The sequence below is a fragment of the Anas acuta genome, chromosome 24 (genome assembly GCF_963932015.1).
Source record: "Anas acuta chromosome 24, bAnaAcu1.1, whole genome shotgun sequence".
NCBI lineage: Eukaryota > Metazoa > Chordata > Aves > Anseriformes > Anatidae > Anas > Anas acuta.
Window position 1 is genome coordinate 7023210 of NC_089002.1, and position 18918 is coordinate 7042127.

At 45.9% G+C, this 18918-nt stretch overlaps 1 protein-coding gene across 6 annotated transcripts in view; it reads right to left on the bottom strand.

Moving 5' to 3' along the window:
• Positions 1-713: 713 nt before the first annotated feature.
• Positions 714-18918, bottom strand: part of SRGAP2 (SLIT-ROBO Rho GTPase activating protein 2) — a 103202-nt gene continuing 84997 nt past the window's right edge. For 2 of the 6 annotated variants that reach the window (XM_068660131.1, XM_068660130.1), the window contains exons 19-23: positions 16429-16508; positions 12090-12270; positions 11508-11654; positions 9098-9425; positions 714-6714 (exon numbers count right to left, since the gene is read on the bottom strand). In XM_068660131.1, coding sequence (XP_068516232.1) covers positions 6331-6714; positions 9098-9425; positions 11508-11654; positions 12090-12270; positions 16429-16508 — 1120 coding nt within the window. In that variant the 3' untranslated portion in view covers positions 714-6330. Of the gene's footprint in view, positions 6715-9097; positions 9426-9744; positions 10319-11507; positions 11655-12089; positions 12271-16428; positions 16509-18918 lie in introns of those variants that run through there. The other 4 variants (XM_068660132.1, XR_011089832.1, XM_068660133.1 and 1 more) reach the window with 4 other exon arrangements.

The window sequence follows — 18918 nt, forward strand, 5'->3', positions numbered from 1 at the left end:
TTAATTAATCCCCTCAAACCTAAACAAAGGGAATCCAAAATTACAAGCCCCTGACACAGTTTCCGGGCCGTGTTCTGAAAAAGGCACACTGAAAAGCGGAGATGGGGGGAAAAAACGGTAATAATGTCGGTGACCCAATCCCTAATCTCGATTTTAAATCCTCTTTCCCAGAGAGGGTTTGAGGCCCGTCCTCTCCAGGAAAATGAGGAAGATTAAGCATTTTGCAATCAGGTCATTGCAAGGCAAGTTCATGCTCTGCCGAATCCTGTTACAAGGTGTGTGGGGGCCGAAGAGGAGCAGGGCTGGAAGCACACAAACATTCCCCAGCTGCCCCCCGGCAAGCAGAGGTGCCCACCGCTGGGGAAGGAAGGAGCCTTGGGAGCCAGGGGCTGCAGACACCACCCACACCCATCCCTCGTGGCAGAAGGGAGCCCCCCTCGGCTGCGAAACTGCACCCAGCATCCCTGCCACTGGTGTTACTGGGGTGTGCTTTGGGCTCCGGTAACAGCAAGGCTCCTCGCCCACTTGATTCAGTGCTATGAATGGTAATGTGGTCTGCTGGATCCTGCAGATTCTTCCTCACTTACCAGAGCCATGTTGCAGACCATGCAAAGCCCCGGGCTGGGGGGGCTTCAGGGAAGGCGCACGCAGGTGATGCTCAGCCCCGCTCCCACTCACACGCACGCCGTACATCATTTACTGGCGCCCATAGGTCAGTATTTCCACCATACCCAAAACATTTATTTCTCCAAAACTATTGCTAATGACAATGGATACATTTTGTAGCCCCAGTATGGATTTAACATTTCCAACACGTATACTCCTAATACTGTACAATACTGTACCAAAAGGAAAAAAAAAAAAAAAAAGGATGTACCTCCATATTGTACAGTTATATATACAAAGTACAATTTTACACAGTTTAATATATACACCATATATATATTGGTGTAGAAGACATGAAACAATGGAAACTGTTTTAGCAAGAACATTCCATCCCACCAAACAACTGCTGTTAATAAAAACCAAAAAGCCAACGCACCACACGAGCCTGAGCCCACTATTGCAGGACTGAGGTTTCAGACCAACAGAGAACAAGGTTTCCAGACTTTGCAATCGAACTTTCTTACATTACAGTAGAACCATGACATCGCTGCTATTCTTGAAAATGCATCAGAGGTGGTTTCAACGATTGCCCTATTTTGGCTACATAGAGCTGGTCTTGTAGAGAACCTGCCGCTTACAAGTATTGCTCCAGCAGTTTGGCACACTCACAAGTCCAATTCCATCGGACTTCAATTATTCGAATTACAGGGCTCTGCCTGGAGAGAAAGGCTGGTGAAGTCCACTTCAAAAGTAAAGTTACAACAGTGCCTTTAAAATGAAGGGTCCGTCTATTACTCCCATTGCAAACTGCTCAGTATTTACCCTGTACGAAGCGTGGTATATCAAGTATTAGCGCAGTCGGGAGCTGCCCTCCCTCTCCGCCTTCGCCTCTTTTTGGCCCATATTCGAAAAATGACACTCTCGTCTCTAACTGCATTATAGGAAGCACAAAATAGAACAGAAAAAAAAAAAAAATCTTACATTTTCCAGGCCTCAAACTGCTGCTTTGGCATCTCTTTGTCCACCAAAATAGACTCGGAGAGCCAAGCCTGGAAAGCGCTCGCTCTGCCTCCCGGCGCCTCGCCTCGGGCCTTGTGCGGGCGCAGGGCAGCGGGTCAAGTATTCGTTTCAAGTACCAGGTTGTTGCACACATAAGAGACGAGCAGAAAAGCTGATCCGGAGAGAGGATTCTTAGAAAGTGACGTGTAAACTCAAACCCAAAGTTCAGTCCAGCCCGCCAGTAAGTGCTCGGCATTTCCTCAGGCCTGCAGGTCGGGGGCGTTCTGCAGGGAACGTTTCGGCACGAGGGAGCATCGCTCCCTTCTGCCAAGGCCTCTGGTGCTGCCAGTCCGCTACAGAACAGCTTCACGTCGGTAACGGCGGTTGTGGGATGTTCACCAATGCCAGAGAGAAGCCCACAAAAAGGCTTAATATTTTTGTGAAAACTAAACATTTCAAAATAAATAATTCCCCAGCTCGTTACACTCATTTTGCCTGTTCTGTATAGCCTCACTAGCAATAGGAGTGCCCAAATGCTTCCTTTTTTTATTTATTTTTTTTACTCAGTTTTCCTAGCTTGTGAGTGAGTAAATGCATTTACACTTTCGCAGCACATTCCTGTACACGTGGGCTTGATCCTGCCAAGCGCGGGTGCCCCGTACCTGGCCCACTGAACTAACACAAGCCTCAGCGCTGCCTCCCGCAAGGCACGGGCCTGCCGCTGTGCTACACAGGGGCCAGGGAGGTCTCACCAAGCCCACCAGACACATCGCCTCGATGGGCATTTCCCCATCATTATGAGCAAGCTGGGCCCAGCTGAGAACATCATCGACTTTGGGTATTGCCCCTCCGCACGCACCTCATGAAGCGACGGAGCATTCCAGTCCACCAGGGAAATGCATGCAAAGGATCTGAAGTGCTAACTAGAGACATTTATTTCTCTTGAAGAAACTCTCTCAAACGCTTAACGAAACCCAAAACCTATACAACGTTCACTGGATTTGAGGTTCTGACACACAAAGGAAAAGAAATGAGGCAGCAAACTCCATCTGCAGTGACCTCTTCTGTCTGAACATCGCCGGAGGGATTCCAAACGTGCCAACAGCCTTCTCACCCTGCACCCAGTGCAAGGTTGAGAATTGTAACAGATGGAATTTCTTGCCAAACTGAAGTGTTTTGATTCTGTAAAGAAATTTATGAGAACTTGGTTATCTTAACCTACTTTTGTGCAAGAACAATCTTGCCTTAAAAAAAAAAAATCCAACAAAACCCCCAAAAATCAAACATATGAGGTATTCATCACAGGAAACCCAAAGACTCCTTTTAAACAGGTATCAAAATACATACATACACAACGTGTTTCTTCCTGCTGTCACAGTGCACTCTAATTATTTAATCATTTTCATTGCAACAAAATATCCAGTACAGATAAAATGAGAAAAGCTCGCTCATGTCCCATTGCTTTGACATGAAGAACGAATTTACAATTTATCAACTGTGAGCCTTTGGATTACCCTAGAGAGGCAGAAATTTAGCAATCATTAAAGCACACTGCTCAATTCCCAACAAGGGAAATAAAACATAAAAGGTTAGAGCTTCAGAAACTATTAAGATTGATCACCTAAAACTGTATTTTATTTTAAAAGTTTTGCTTTGGATTATTTCAATCCAACATTTGATGAACAAGAACTCTTTGTTCATACAAAGCACTATCAAACAGACATACGTTATTCCAGTTATCAAACACTTCTTGTCTTTATATTTGACACATACATTACATAAAAGTCATGAAAGAATTTCCATGGAAGAGCTAATATTTCTTCTGAATATGAAGATATGAATCAACAGTGATACCTCCCCAAGCAAACCACTGTATCTTATTTGTCCACACTACGTTGGTCTCTTCTACAAGATGCCCACTGGTTTTGCAGGGTGGTGTTGCTATTTCCAGTTTTTCTCTCCCACCTCTCCTGCAACGAACGGTAGCAAAACACTCACGGCAATGTCCTCTCAGCCTGGTACGTTCACAGAGTGAAGCAGACGAGCTAAAAGTTTCCTTTTTGTGTTCTCTCTCCTATGTGTGCGCATGTGTGTGCATGTCCTGCTGGCTGACAGGCCCAGGTCAGGTGGAAGAGGAAAAGTTCTTCACGCTGCCATATTGCTTGCTGTAAGTTTTAAGTGTCAATCACAGTGCACACCAAAATTCCAGTTGAGTTGCTCAATATACAGTTTATGCTGCTAAGCATATTCCCCTTGACAGTAGGATTGTCCCAGAGCTGTGGATGCTAGAGATAAGCATAGTAATTCACATACAGACAGTTGCTGTTACAGTAACCTGAAGTCTTTATCTCTCGATTTCCATTCATACTTCAGACCTCGAAGACAGAAAAGAGCATCTCCTCCAAATGTGCTGTGTGTGGCTGGACACTTATTCTTAGAAACGTGAATGCTAGGCATAAAAATATAAAGAAAATAAGGCATTACAAATGAGTCAAAGTAAATTTCACAGAGATCCTGCTCTTGACACAGATTAACTTTGGTCATTCACGACCAAACAAAACAAAAGCAAAAATTCCCTACGTAAAGTAAATGCCAGAAAGTTCTGCCTGAGCGAAAAATTGCAAGTTTAGTTCTTTTTCCCCAAAAGACCAAGTGATTCCTTGGTGGTAGAAGTCCATCAGAACCTGAGAGCAAAGTTCGCTGGTCGCTGTTGGGGATCCTTCCCTGCGAGGTGATCAGGGCACGGTCCAGTGACAGGCGCGCGCGTACCGCAGTGCTTCCAGGAGAACCGCTGCTACAGATCAGCTAAGGAAAAAGGAATCGCAGAAGTGTTCTCACTGAAACCTCTCTGGTGTCCCCCAGTTGGCATAGGTTCTTAGTTAAGAGCACAAAGAAAGTTGGTCTTTTAAATAAACGCCGCTAATATGGGTGTATTACTGCTGTGGAGATGGGTACGTGTGTAGGGGAGGGATGGGGACACAGTAAAAACCCTGCTCATTTCTCCAAGCAACATCCTTCAATCGATCAGAAAAGTACATTGAAGAAATTGTTCTCAGGTAAGTTTTGCTTGTTTTTAAATTACTAAGTGCCAATTATAACGACCTTGCAGTCACAAGGAAGCTAAAGTGTGAGAAACCCATAAATTTAAAAGAAAAAGATAAATGGAAGAGGAAAATAACTTCTCTTATCTTGTCCTTGCCTGAATTCATTTGATGAAAACATAAGATGTGCAGCTACTTTTTAAATCCCAAAAAACCTTGGCAACAAGGTGAACTAAGGGCCAGAGTCTCCTCACTCCTGGGACCGTGAGATCTTCTTCACCGTTGTAAGTGGCACACGCCTTCTTTTTTTAAAAAAATTAAATAAATGTTTGCATTGTGGAAAATTCTCAGTAGAGTACAAAAAGAGTTCATGCAGCCTGCTGGCGGCTGAAGCATTTGCTGTCTACCATATAAATACATACACCAAGAATCATTCACGTCTGCAGAGTCCTACGAAGGCATGCCATCTACCAAAGAACACGTGGGAAGCCACTCCAGAAGCTGCATGCTGTCACGTCACCGTCCCAAGCAGCGTTTCTTACACCACTCTATAAGAGCAGAGACCCCTAAAGCAGTTCACAGCGGTCACGGCCACTGACCCGAGCATTTACAGCCAGAAACAGGGAGAAGATACAAAGCTTGAGAACTTCTGCTTGAAGTTTTACAGTGCTTGTAATTGGGATTTTGGTAAGGATCCATCTTGATATATGACCAAAGCAAGAACGTGTGCGTTAGTAAATGAACTCCCATGAGAGTATGCAAGATTTCAGAAGTTAACTTGTTTTTACATTCAGTCTCCTGAGACCACACACCACATCATAGCCTACAGGCCGAAAATTACACTGGAAAACAATAAAGCTGTTTTTAAATATGGGAGAGCAAAAAGGGGGAAAACAGCTAGATTGTCCATAAGCAACCACTGGGCTCTCTCTTATGCTCCTAAACCTCAGGAACATATTTGTTTATATTTGCACAGACACATATTACATATAACTCCACAAAATCTAAGAGCGTTCCAGAGTAAACTATTTTTCATGACAAGTGTCGTCTAAAGGATGAGGCCGGACGGCCAAGAGCCTTGGCCCTGCGGGGAGGAACGGGGCAGCAAACAAACAAAACCCGAGGATGTAATGGAAGTTGAGACAGACCCTTAACCACAGTGGCACCAGCGGGCGACATAATAATAATGCACAAGAAACAGGCATGTCCAAGCTCCACGTAACTAGTGGCACCAAAACATGCAATAGACTAAAATCTATCCTATTGTTTCCCTGTGATAAATGAAACACAGAATATATAAGTCACTACACCAGTATTCAGAACAGGATGCCACCAAATATTTCTTTCGGTGGCCAAACACTTTGAACAAGGCATCAACAAGAAACCAAGATCCAACTCATCACTATTTTGTGTTTTCCTCCTCAGCTTCACAGTGACCCGATAGTGGATTTCCGAAGCGTGGCACGAAGCATTTTGCCTTACGAACATCACTGATGCGGGTACATGGGACGAGGTTGTTACCACTTAATTCACTCCCAGGAAGAGCTCCCAGCAGTAAGTAGCAGTCCACAACTAACCTTCAGCAGAAGTTCAAAAATTAGTTAAATAGGAATCGTGATGTCTTTTAGCACAGTCTCTTCATCCGAAACAACACAGCGATATCCACAGTGCAGCATCAAGTTTGTCAGACAGTACAGGACTTGTCAGTAGGCTGCTGAGATGCAGAGGAGGCAACGCCAGGGCTCGTGGCGTTTGATTTGGGGAAAACTGTAGGCTTGGGCCGGGTCGCTGGAGGTTTCACCTGGGTGGCCATTTTGACCGACTTCACTGGCCTGAAGGTGCAGGGGATGTCGCCGGCGGTGCTGGCGCTGCGCTGGAAAGCTGGTTCAGTGTCCTTGAGGATCTGAGTGTGCAGAGGGCTGGAAGGTTCGGAGGTGGGGGCCACCACTGGAGAGGTTTTCAAAGGCTCCAGGGTGTCGAGGACGACATCTGGCGCGTGCTTGACGCTGCTTTGCCTCTCCAGCTCCCGCAGCTCGTTCAGAGCAGAGTTCATAGTAGCTTCAATGTCCTGCAAACACAAAAGAGAAACCGAGTCAGTCACAGAACCCAGACACATAAATAGGGAGATAAAGTCAGTCTTGGAGAACTGCGCATTTGTTTTCAGTCTGTAAACACCAATGCTCAAATCAATTAGCAGGTTGATGGCCTTCAGGTGACAAAGTGAAACTCATGACAAACTATACCTGCTACGTACCCTTATACACTGAAGCCAAAAAGCAGTAATAGGTTCTTTTTCTTATTTTCGGTGAATAGAAAAAATTGCTAACACTTTTTTGATGCTAATCTAGTCCCTTACTGATCCCAGGGTATCCAGATGCTGCTTGGAATTCAAAGCTGACTCCACGCCCAAAGTGCAGCAGCGAGCACAAAAGCAGGTGGTTCAAAATGCTGGGATCCACTCCTGTATTTTAATGGGCAGGTGAGATTCAGGAGAGCAAACTCTTAAAAAATGGAAAACCTGAAGATTTTGACACTGCTGATGGGCCACACTGAGTGCCAAAATCCTTGTGTGATGTTGCCCCATTGGTCTCCCTGCCGCCCAAGCAGCCTCACCTTCCCGGAGTGGTATTACACAGGATGCAAAACTTTAATGTTTTAAAAAACACAGAAACATCAGAAACACACACGGATGTCCAAGTTGACATTTCTATGTCCTCTTATATTACATTTATTAACAAATGAACAAAAAGCACTTTGCTATTTTAAAAAACTGGCTTTTTTGTTCTCGGCTCCATGAGGACCTACATGTCTGCTGAAGCCTGCCTGCAGAGCCCACTGGTGCACAGAACTCACTGGAGAGCAGAGGAGCTTAGCCTTTCTGTGACTCACAGTTTGGCTGCAGCTTTTTAGCTTCCTTAGAGGTTTTTCAGGGGGTGGGGAAGGTAAATCAGTCAAGGAATGGTGGAAGAAACCAGAGACAGAAATCCGACACCTCCAAGTCTATCTTGAGGCCAGGCAGATTTTACTTATGAAGTTAGGGAAAAATATGTAAAATGCATGATCATTGTTAGATGGTGTTAGAACAGATACTGCAGGGCTAAGAAAAACTAATTTAACACAGGTCTCCCCGGCCCCCTTCCCCCTTCTTCTTTTTTCCTCCCCAGACTTCTCCAGTGAAAACAATGGACTTAACATTCTGGCAGGAAGAAGAGACAGAACAACTTCAGTTAGAGCTTGATTGAAAAAACAAAAACTGATTTATGTCAACCGAAGCCTTGGAAGGACAATGAAATATGAAGACAACAAGAACTGTATATTCTGATTCCACTGGAACATATGGAGTATGGAGGAGGCCAAAATACATCTTTTTATCAGAATGCAGCAGATTTTTATTTGGACCTTATTTATTACTTGATGTTGCTGCCTTGTGAATAAAAATGTAGTCTAATTTCTCCACATCTCTTCTCCACATCTTTAGAAATCTACAGACTGCTGAATGAAAAGATGCAAAGAAGTCAGGTCCCCCCGAGCTGACTTTGTAATCTGAGACCCAGGAATTCCTTGGCTTTAGATAGATCCATCACATACTGCAAACAGTTGGTATAGCAAGCATACATGTGCAGGCACATCTCGCTCTTGGGAACAAGAGAAAGGGAAGATCCTTCAGAGAAGGCGGCAATCTGCAACATTTACATCATTCCCCCTTTAGAGGCTGTCATTTCTTCAAATACGTCTGACTATCAATTGTTTTCTGCTCTGCTTGTGAAGTCACAGAGGTGCAGATGCAAAGACTCCACTTGTGTTTCTGTTGCGTCGTGATGTTGAAGCGCAGCTGTATAAGCCTTGGTAGCCTGCCCTCATTTCAAGGCACTTGTCAAAATAAACAACTAATGAAATCTAGGGAGTATTACATTCAGAGTTGGTTTCTAATCACACTGGACCCTGTAAGCATATAAAGATGGCACTGTGAGCTCCGTGCAACTCAGCAGCCTTCTGTTATTTTGACTGTGCTACTGCATATGCTTTGAATGTCCAACCACAGGCAAGTTTGCACAACTGACAGGAGAATTTAGAACTGACACTAAATACTTTACTTTTCTCATGTCTTGAAGTTATGATTGTTTAATTTTTTTGCTGACAGCTTTGGAATCTGCGTAACTTTCTGAAGTGGACATTTTTATTGTTAAAACTAAATTCTGGGTAATGAACAGGGCCAAGTTTTTCTGGAGCAAGGACCTGCCTGTTTATCTTCACTCATGAATGCCGTCTCAGCGGCTAACACAAAGTGGGGCTGAAAGATTAAACTCAAGTGTAGTAAGTTAATATTGCGTTGCTGGAAGGGAAGGGATAGGCAATCAGTTTGGACTTTGCACTGTAACATTTAGTTGCATCCACCACCATCCTTTAAATGTAAAAAAGAAAAGTGTTGAAGGCAAAGCTCTCCCATTTACCTGTGCAATCACCTCAGGGTCCATGGGCCGGTGGTTGTTGAAGCTCTTTGACCTCCCTGCTGTCACAGTTTTCCGGATCTGCGGGCTGTCTATCCTGTTCTTCAGAGATGAGTGTCGGCTGATAGAATTGAGGCTGCCGTGGCCACTGATGGAGCATTTGTCTGGAACCTCCTTGGGAAGACTTTGGCTCATTATGGGCTGAGATGAGGGTCTGGAACCGGCTATGGCTCCTGGGGAGGCTGGTTCTGCCAGTGAGCTACCTAGTCCATGGCTGTCACTTTGACGGAAGGCTCTTCTGATGCTGCCTGACTCTGGTTTCTTTCTTTGCCTTCAGTCACAAAAGCAAAACAAGTCAATACAAGCAGAAACACGTAACGGGCTGCAATTTGAAGATATCCCCCCAAAACAACACAGAGGACAATGGGAAGAGACATAAAGGTGTCCAAATTACAAATACACCCAGGTTTTTAGGAGTCACTGTGAAACAGTAGTTATAAACCATTCCATTTAACACGTCTAATAACACGAGTCTGGCAGCTGTGCACATTCATACCAAAAACAGAAAGCTTGGATGGAATGTAATTAACTTGGTCATGAAGTAAATCTTTTATATTTGAACAAAAAAAACCCTCTGTGCCATCAACAGGTTTTGATGATGTGTTTTTATTACATTTGAAGAGCAGAGCTACAATTTTTGACTGGAGGACACAGTATAAGTCTACTAAGCTCCTGGCCCAAGGCATCAAGTTATTATTTTCAGAGATTGGCAAGCAAAAAACCCCATAGTTTGGGGTTAACGATCGTTTCCAGTATTTGCTGGTGGTAACAGAGATTTCTTTTGCATTGCTTTAGCAGGACCATGAGGTATTATCGATACAGGGCTAGAGACAAACCAAAAGATGTCAAATGGATAAAGCTGGTCCAAACAATTTAGTTTCTACCCCAGCACCATGAGGTCTGACAGCATGATTCCATTCAAATTATACAAAGGCCATCGCAGCAGAATACTTTATGCCATAGGTCTGAAGCTTGGCATCCATTATACAGGGAAGGATCCATTTATATATAGCACCAGCCCCATGAATAACTGCAAGAAAGTGTTAACTCCAGTAGGATTTTGGCATCCAAATAATAATTCAGTGGGTGGCACAACTGTCATTGCGAAACCATCTGATTTAATTTTGCCCAAGTCTGTTCACACATAGGTCAGAAGATTCATTCCTAAAGAAAAAACAACAAAATGAGTCTTATGCTACTATTGCTAAATATCAATTTCCCTAGTAAAGGGAAAAATACTGGAGTGGACATTACCCAGGCTTCTTACAAACACTACATTTAATGCTACCAAAAATCAGCAGATGGTGAAGCTGCAAAGGTCTGCTCATTATATAAATCTTTCCATAACTGACAGCATGGCATACTTCATGGCTCATACAGTAAATAGCAAAGAAAGCACAGATCCCAAGCTGAGGCAGGCCAGTATAGCTTTAGCGATAACAACAGAGCTCTGCTGACTCCCATAAACTAAGGGCCAGGCTCTGTGTAGGACATCAGCTCATAAAAACATTAACAGAAATACATCCTCTTTAAAGGTTTGGACCTGCTACAGTCTGTTAAACTAACTGAAGGTTAAAAATATCCACTCCCATAGAACTGTAACTATCACATTAATACCTTCACTGCACAACATACAGAGGTGAGGCTTTTTTAATAGAAATTAAATAATCAAAGATTGGGGGAATAACCTAATGCAAAATAATTAAAGATCAAGAAATGTAGTCTCTTAATAAAAATCTGGGAAATTAAGCTGGTAAGTGGGCTGTTGGCTAAGGAAACAATTTGTCATTGAGCAGGTAAGTTGGAGCAACAGGGAGATGTGCTGTTTCACTGCAAGCATATGGTTAGTAACCCAAGGTGAGAAGTGCTGGAGAAACAGAATGTCACAGGCAATGCCAGATGGTGGGACTTGAGGTATGTCATTTAGCACAAAATGTGGTGCTACTTCCTGAAAGGCTGTCCCCCACCCCACAAAAAAAGCGTGTTAAGAGTAAACGAGACATAACAAACCACAGGAACACAACGAGGAATGGCAACACACGATTACAAGGACTTATTCCACTATTGCTCTCCGTTTCTCGGTATCTTTAGCTTATAAAACAGAACATATTTGGGAAAACAGGAACAGATGGCACTTGGGGACAGGGAAGAGAAGCCAATGGGATTCTAAATAAGCACTGGCCACATCGGTGACACAGAGAACAGGACAGCAAAACACGAGTGAGTTAGAGGAGGCAAAAGCAGAGAAAAATGGTGGAAGCGCTCATTAACATCTTTCAGGGAAGGAAATGTTTTACTGGACTCATCACCAAGATCTTTACAATTAAGTAAAATAACGCAAGGCTGTTCTTACTTGTTGATGTTTGCAAGGTAAATATCTGCGACGTGACCCCCACTTGGGCAACTGGCACCAGCTCTAGCAGTCACTTTTTCTTCCGGTGGCTCAGAATTTATTTCTATTTCAGACTTCGGACTGGATCTTTCCGAGATACCATCCTCACTAGGAAGGAGGAGGGAAGGAAATCACAACCAAAACAGGACCAACAGCACCGAACTTCAAATACAGCACTGTGTGTGTAACATACATAAAAGACTACAGCACTGTGCTAACGTCTTTCTCTTAAGAATCATTACACATCTTTCAAAGGAGAGAGCCTGATGTCTTTAAGCAATTAGGAGATCTCAGCCCTGCAGCTTTAGCAGGCTGGCAGCCCCAGAGCAGTTTTTATGTCACGCTGAAGCTGAAGACCTCCCAACGTAAGTGGACACCTACGCCTGTGCGGGGCTCTGCTTGTTTCAGTAGGATCCCCTCCTTGCAAGGAAGGCTGAAGGACGAACTCTCCCCCTGTGGTGTCAGCACCTTGACACAAATACTCCATTCCACACCTGATTTTAGGCAAGCCCATCTTGCAGATGGACTTAAAGTGTAACATACGTGTCTTGAACGACGATATACTGATGAGGAATAAGGCCGTCAATTCCATTGTGGCGTCCCTCCCACCAGTCATCTGAGGCCCGCTGATAGAGTAAGAGAGAAGCTCCTTTTTTAAAGGACAGCTCTCGTGCAGTCCTGCCAATGTAGTCGAACTTCGCTATTGCTTCTATGGGCTCACACTCTAGGAGATAGAAGGGAATAAACAACAATTCACTAAACACCTGGGCTCAGATAAGTAGTCAACAGTTCACACCTACCACAAAACAGTTTATGAAGAGAGCATGGGATGTAGGATAAAGTGTTGCTTCTTTAGGTAGCAGAGGGTGGGAGCAGTGAGATTCAGAGGGAAATCCCTATATTAAGGGATCCTTATATTTATAGGTAAGGATGTTGCAATTTCAGCATTTACCTGATCTCTGCGTGATAGACACATTCACATTTTTTAAGTCACAAACCCACTGACAGCTATTCAAGTGTACGAAGATGGAAATGACAATGACAAAATTAGCACCTTATTAAAAAACAAATCAAAACTGGGTAGCAGTAATGCGTCTCTGGCAAAAATCTGCTTTTTGAAAGGCAGCTAAACAAAACTCCCTGGGCTGGCAAGCAGGATCTGTTATCAGCGTTTAAGAAGAGAAACCTCCTCTGGTTCCAAGCTGCTTTAGAAATTAAGCGTCTGTTCAAAAGGAAGTTTCTGCTGTCTGTGAGCTTTGCCTGACCCAGGAGAGCGGACCCCTGCCCTATCCATCGAGCTGTTGGGGAAGCTACCAAAGGCACCTGGCAGCCAGCACTGCCACTCTGTGCAGCTGGGCTGCGCTCGGAGCCGCACCACGTGCCCCAAATCTGACAGCTCCTCCTTGATAAAGCTCACGGAAGAATTACAGCCACGCCGTGTTTGCAGCCGGGCACTGATCTGGGTCCCTGTAGGACTCTGATGTTGTGCAGGGGGAGAATATAGGCGTTTATACGCTCGGGAAAATCAATATGAAATTCACGTGGATTATTTTTAAGACTTTAAAAAAATAACTGCTATTGGCTGAGCCCAAATATAGATCGTGCCAGCTCCCAATTCTATTCTGGAATCAGGGGAATGGAGATGAGCTCAACCACATGGCCCCAGTGGACTTCAGCTGCTAATTACTTTAAAGGAGCTTTCCACCACAGCCATGGAAACAGAGCTCTTTCTCAGGGGAACAGACTCGTGGTTCCTCTTCCTGGGGAAGAGAAGATAAGCCATTTCATCCTGAGATCTCGACCAGCATTATGGGAAGCTTGTACAGTGCAACAACCAGCCAAAAAGGACTGGAAAACCAAACATGAGCCACAGCTTTTACAATCATTCCTTGGGAGGACATACGCTCAAGAATTAGGTCTTCCAATGTTGACCCAGGTAGCAGCCAGGCTAGAGAAAAATAAAATAAATAGTGTAAATCCATCTGAGCTCTGCCTGAGGAGCCCCGATCAACAACTCGAGTTACAAAGCAAGATGAGAGCAGTTGGCTACAGGGTCTACCAGGCTGGCCCCCAGTAATGAACTCCATCACTAAACCAGGCCTGCTGAATTCTCTCAAATCACACGTTTCAGGTAAGTCTGTGGTGAGCCTCACACAAATCCCATTATCAGCTCTCAGCCACCAGCGACGGGGAAAAAAGCCTGGCCATGTTTTCGGCTTGCGATAGCCGCCCTGCTCCAGACTCCCCAAAGCACGCGGTTATCTGGTTTTGGCTCCGCTTCCCTCTTGTTTGCTTTGCCTCTGGAGCCAGCTTCTTCACAACATTCAAAAAAACCTGATAATGCTGGTTTTTGGTGTCCCCCTCTGTTTACGAAGGCGATGGGGCTGCGGTTTTGTAAATTCCGTCTGTTTCATTAAGAAGTGTTTATTGTTCCAGATGAGCGCGGCACTCAGGTTTCTTATGTTTCCAATTTGCCTTTTAGGACTCTGGCTTTCATCCAGAGAAGTGATTTTAGACTCTAATTTCCAGTAGCTTTTTCCTACTATGCTCATGCCCAGAGCACAAAGCTGTGAGAATAAAGCCCAGGAAGGCTAAGCCCAACAATTAACCCTGCCAGTCTGAGAACCTGTGCACAAAAGCAGCAGTTTAAAATCTTTCCACTCATGCCCCCAGTGAAACGAGCACGCGACACGCTCGTCTTTCAGCATTTCTGACCTCTCGTGCCCGTTTCCAGACGCCGTGCCCAGCACAGCAGCTCCCCAGAGCCCCTCGGCCACCACGTCCCAAGCACTGAAGCCTCGAGGGGCTTTGAGCCCTCAGACCCCACCAAGGAACTACCAAGACACATTTATGTCACTTGGCAGCCACAGATCCACTCAGAATCAGCAAGGCAGCTAAGAAAGCCTTCATAAAACAATTCTTCTGAAGTTGGGTTCATTTCCTTCCATTTAGCAGTCTTGTGTGCTCTCTTTGTGTTCAAAACCACCTGCAGATGGTGAAGGGGCTCATCCCCCTTCTGCGGCCTGCCAGCCCCGCCATGCCAGCAGAGGTGGCTGGGGTGAGGCGGTACTTTGGGAGGACAGGGTCCAGCCTCACAAAAGGTCTCATCCAAAAGCTAAACGAGAGAGAAAAATCTCAACCCCGAGAGTGACCGAGGCACTGCCAGCACCGCTGACACGCAGCCTGAGGTGCAACACGGCGGAACCCCAGGAGGACGGGAGGGCCCTCACGGCACGAGGCCTCGCTGTTCCCGCAGCAGGGACGGAGGCCCCGCGCTCTCCTCTGCTTTGGTGCCAAGCTCTCCCTCCCAACTGCTTCCTATGGAATATTCCGTGGAGGTTGCAGAACTCCATCCAAAACGCCTCCCGGTTTTACCTTGCAAAGGGGCCCCACGCGATCTGGTTCCAGAGGCTGTAAAACAGTGTCCCTCTCTCATCTCTGGCTGCTCATTTTCCCATCACTGTGTCCTCCTGACTACCTACGTGACCTAGTCCCCCTCCCCCCCGAAATAACGAGAGCACACCCAGTGCTGTTTCAGCCTGCAGATTTTAGCCCTGGCTGTTGCAGCCCCGGTTCCCTTGATTACAGCCATGAAATTACCCCTCCTTTAGGTACAAACTTGAAAAGGACACGTTTTAGTGCATTTTTTAGAAACTAAAGCTTTTCAGAAAGAACACCCTGTTCGACACAGATAGCAAACTCATGCTTCATTCCTGTAGTCTTTGTGTTTCTTCCCAACAACCTTGGTGAGGAGTCGCTGCGACAGTGATTGACCTTGCTGCGGGAGAACTCATTTTCCAGCATTTCTAGCAGTGCTCAAACGGTGTTTACTTTGTTACTGGTGTGTGAACACCATTAAGCCAGCAGGAGCACAGCAATGCCATGGGAAAGGTTTGTTAGGTGACTGCTGGAGCAGAGAGAGCAAAAAGCAGCACAGGAGGATGATGGCTATGAGTAAATTACCAAAGACCAGCTCAGAAATGACACTACCTCGTTCGAAGGGAACGCCACCTTCCTCCCACCTTTACAGCTGAAACCACCACAAGTAGAACCAACACAGAACTTTAAGACAATTGCAAATGGTCAAAAAGCAAGAAGAAAAATCTATTTTGTCCTGTTTTGGTCAGTTGTCCTTCCACGTTGGTCAGCACTCTGCTGTTTCACATCAGTACCGTAATCTTTTCCTCTGCCCTGCATGGGGCTCACGTGCAGCTGTCCCCATTGCAGAAAGCAGCTTTGGAAGTATTGACACCCCAAGACTAGTGCAGTGTCACCCTCTCCTTAGAAAATACCAGGGAATTCTCAGGGTTGGCACCCCTTTTTACTAAAAAGACCACGAGAAGGGGAAGGGAGTTTCCTCAGGAAGACCAACAAATTATCAAGCAGAGACACCCCAGAACTCTCTACCCTAAAGCCTGCCTCGCAGGGGAAGGCAAGCCAAGCAGGTTCCGCTGCAGCTTAGGGCACTCACAGCTCCCCTGCCAAAGCTACTGAACGAGGAATTGCCTGGCACACGCCATGGGGACTGGGAGAGCACGCTGAAGCACATCCAGCCTTTGGCTCTGTGCTTGCCTTGTGTCTTCCAACTCCAAAACCTTTCTAAGGTATAGATGAGCTCAAACAGCACCGAGTGTGCCCAGGCCTGCTGCTACAGTGACATACCCTTGGAATAGGGGATACTTTAAAAGGGTGTGGGATCGATGGGAATTTTTAGAATTTACCTGACTATTTTTACTCTTTGGCATCAAATGCTGCATGTGATGTTTCAAATGACGGTTAGGATTTAAACTCCACTTTGGATTTAACTGCAAGGTACCCCCTTCCCTGCCTCCCCCAGAGCAGGTTACACCAGCTAACCAGAGAGTTACTGAGCACTGCCTACCATCATCACTGGTGTGGTGCTCAGCCGTGACGTCCTGCACCGAGTCTTCTGTCGAGGCTCTCTCTCCGTGAGGACTTTCACTACAGCAGAAGGAAAAACAGACAGTGCTTTACACTGGTGGAAAGCGAGTTCCCTCATTTACAGAAATCAAAGGCAATCAGGAACACCCATTTAGGAGGTCAATATCCAGGTTCCACTGTGACAGAAACTCCATGGATGCATTTGCACGTACTCAAGTCAGCGTGTAAAAATCAATCAAGCTAAGCCCTTCCTTGCTTAAACAAACTGAATGTCTTTGTCAACCTTCTGTGTGCTATCAGGAGCCTAACTTCAGATCTTACAACCCAGCCCTCTGGAGATGTTTAGAAGTCAGACAGCAATGGCATGTTGGGTCTAGCTCCTCTCTGCCATGCCAGAATTATTCCCCCAGCTGTATTCTCCATTGCTCTAATTAGCTCATTACATGACTGATGAGATAGCTGCCACTTCATGGGGGAAATTGTTTCTAAATTCAGAGCGATATTTCCAGGTCTGAGTTTGTCATCTCCCTCTTCCCCTTTTATCACAACCAAATTGTCCAACCCATTCCACTGAACGGCTCCCTCAGCCCGGAGCCTTTATTTACAGAGCACCTGGAACACCAAAAGTCCTCGTTTACGTTTTGCATGAAGAAAAGCTCTCAACAGGCAGCAAGTGGCACAGGGAGGTCATGTTCTTGGAATACATAAATAAAAAAAAGTAAAGCAAAGACTGGTCCCTGGAGACGAGGCTAAAGCCCCTGTGTGCCAGCCCGAGCCAGCCCTCACTCTTCCTCAAGGCCATGTTGACTTCTCTTCACAAAGTGATAGCTTAACCTGTCTGTTTGGCCTTACAATGGTAAAAGTGATCACAGTGCTTTCCTTTTAAAAACCTCATCGTGGTAATCTGCTCTTTTAAAGGAGGGAGAAAAAAAGACAAAAAAGAAGGGGTAAAATGTTTGAATAATTCTAGCGTCTCTATGCTCAATTCACGACACGTAGCTTCGCCACCATCTTCTGAGTCAGTGCCTTAGGAATCAGCCTCTCATCCTTCGCAAAGCCTTCGTGCTACTTAATAAAGTTTACAGAAGAACTCGAAGCCAAAAGGGACTCCCAAGAGGAATACAGCACCGAGGGCTAAAGTTTCACGCAGACTGTGAAGTAATGTCGCGCACAGCCAACGCCGGAGACCCAAATGCAGAGAGGAGGATCGAGTGCCTCCTTCTGTCCATGCCTCCTTCTGTCCATGCCTCTTCCTACTCGTGCCTCCTGCTACCCATGTCTCCCACGGAGCTTCCCACCAACAACCCTGCATCATGCGAGCCCCAGGGCGCCCCAAGGAGAAGCAGCAGGCTGCTGGCCTTCACTCCAAGGGGTCGGTGTGAAAGCAGTGCGGCTGCCAGAGGAAGGCAATGCCAGCTGAGCATCTCCACACCACCATTTCCCCTGCACGCCCATGGTCTTGCTTGCCAGGATGCGGGCTCCTGCACTGAGTACGCTGCTTGCACCAAGCCGTTCTGCACCGTCAGATGGACAGGCAGAGGCAGCCCAGTGCCAGGCTTGAATCACAGGCGGTGTTTCAAAGATGAAGGGCTGGCATCACAGCCCTGAATTTCAGTCTGAACCTTGCCCTGTTCTCCTCTGCCCGAGGCAAGCTGCTCCAAGCCTCCTGGGCAGCTGCTGACCCAAGCTGCAAGAGCCCAGGCACTCGAGCCGCGGCTCTGAGCCCCAGCAACCCGAGCACCAAAGCATCGCCTGCAAGCTCCTAAGCAAAGAGACGGCTCGGGGCAGCAAAGTGGCACGATGCAATTACAAACGCGGCAGACTTCATTCCCTGATGAATCAGCTAAACTAAACAGATTCACTCTGCTTCTCGCATGCTCTGCAACAAGGAGCCCTGTGGGCAATTGCTAGCAGCTATCTAAATACCAGGGCTGTGAGAAGGCTCGAATGGGAACCAGATGCTTCTTCCTGGCTTTATTAAGCAGCCTCCCCTGCTCGCTTCTGCCCTTCTCTGCTTAATGGGTCTCAGGTCAGAGCGGTTAGGAAGGGCAATGAAAAAAAAAAAGAGTGCCCTCAGAAAAGTGGTATTACCTTCCAGGACATTTTGCATCCTATGTACTGATGCTACACACACCAGAGGTTGCATACACCCAAGTGTTACACGTGCTAGAGGTTGTACTGCACATTCCACAGTTTTGTTCTCTCCACCTTACGTGACGAACACTCTTGTCGATGTGTTTCTTGATGGTTTTAAAATTCTTATTTTTTTCCTATACAACTCACTTATATATAAGATCAATGAAAACTATCAGAACGAAGGGTAAAATTCAATAAGTTTTCCAAAAGAGGCACTGGCAAGTTTTCTTCATGCCGCAGTGAGCAGAAAGTAGCTGCTCCTTGCTGCACATACACGGAGTGAGCTGATAGAGCTCCTCTGAAACAAGCTGGGGAACAAGGCTAGCTCTGTCAC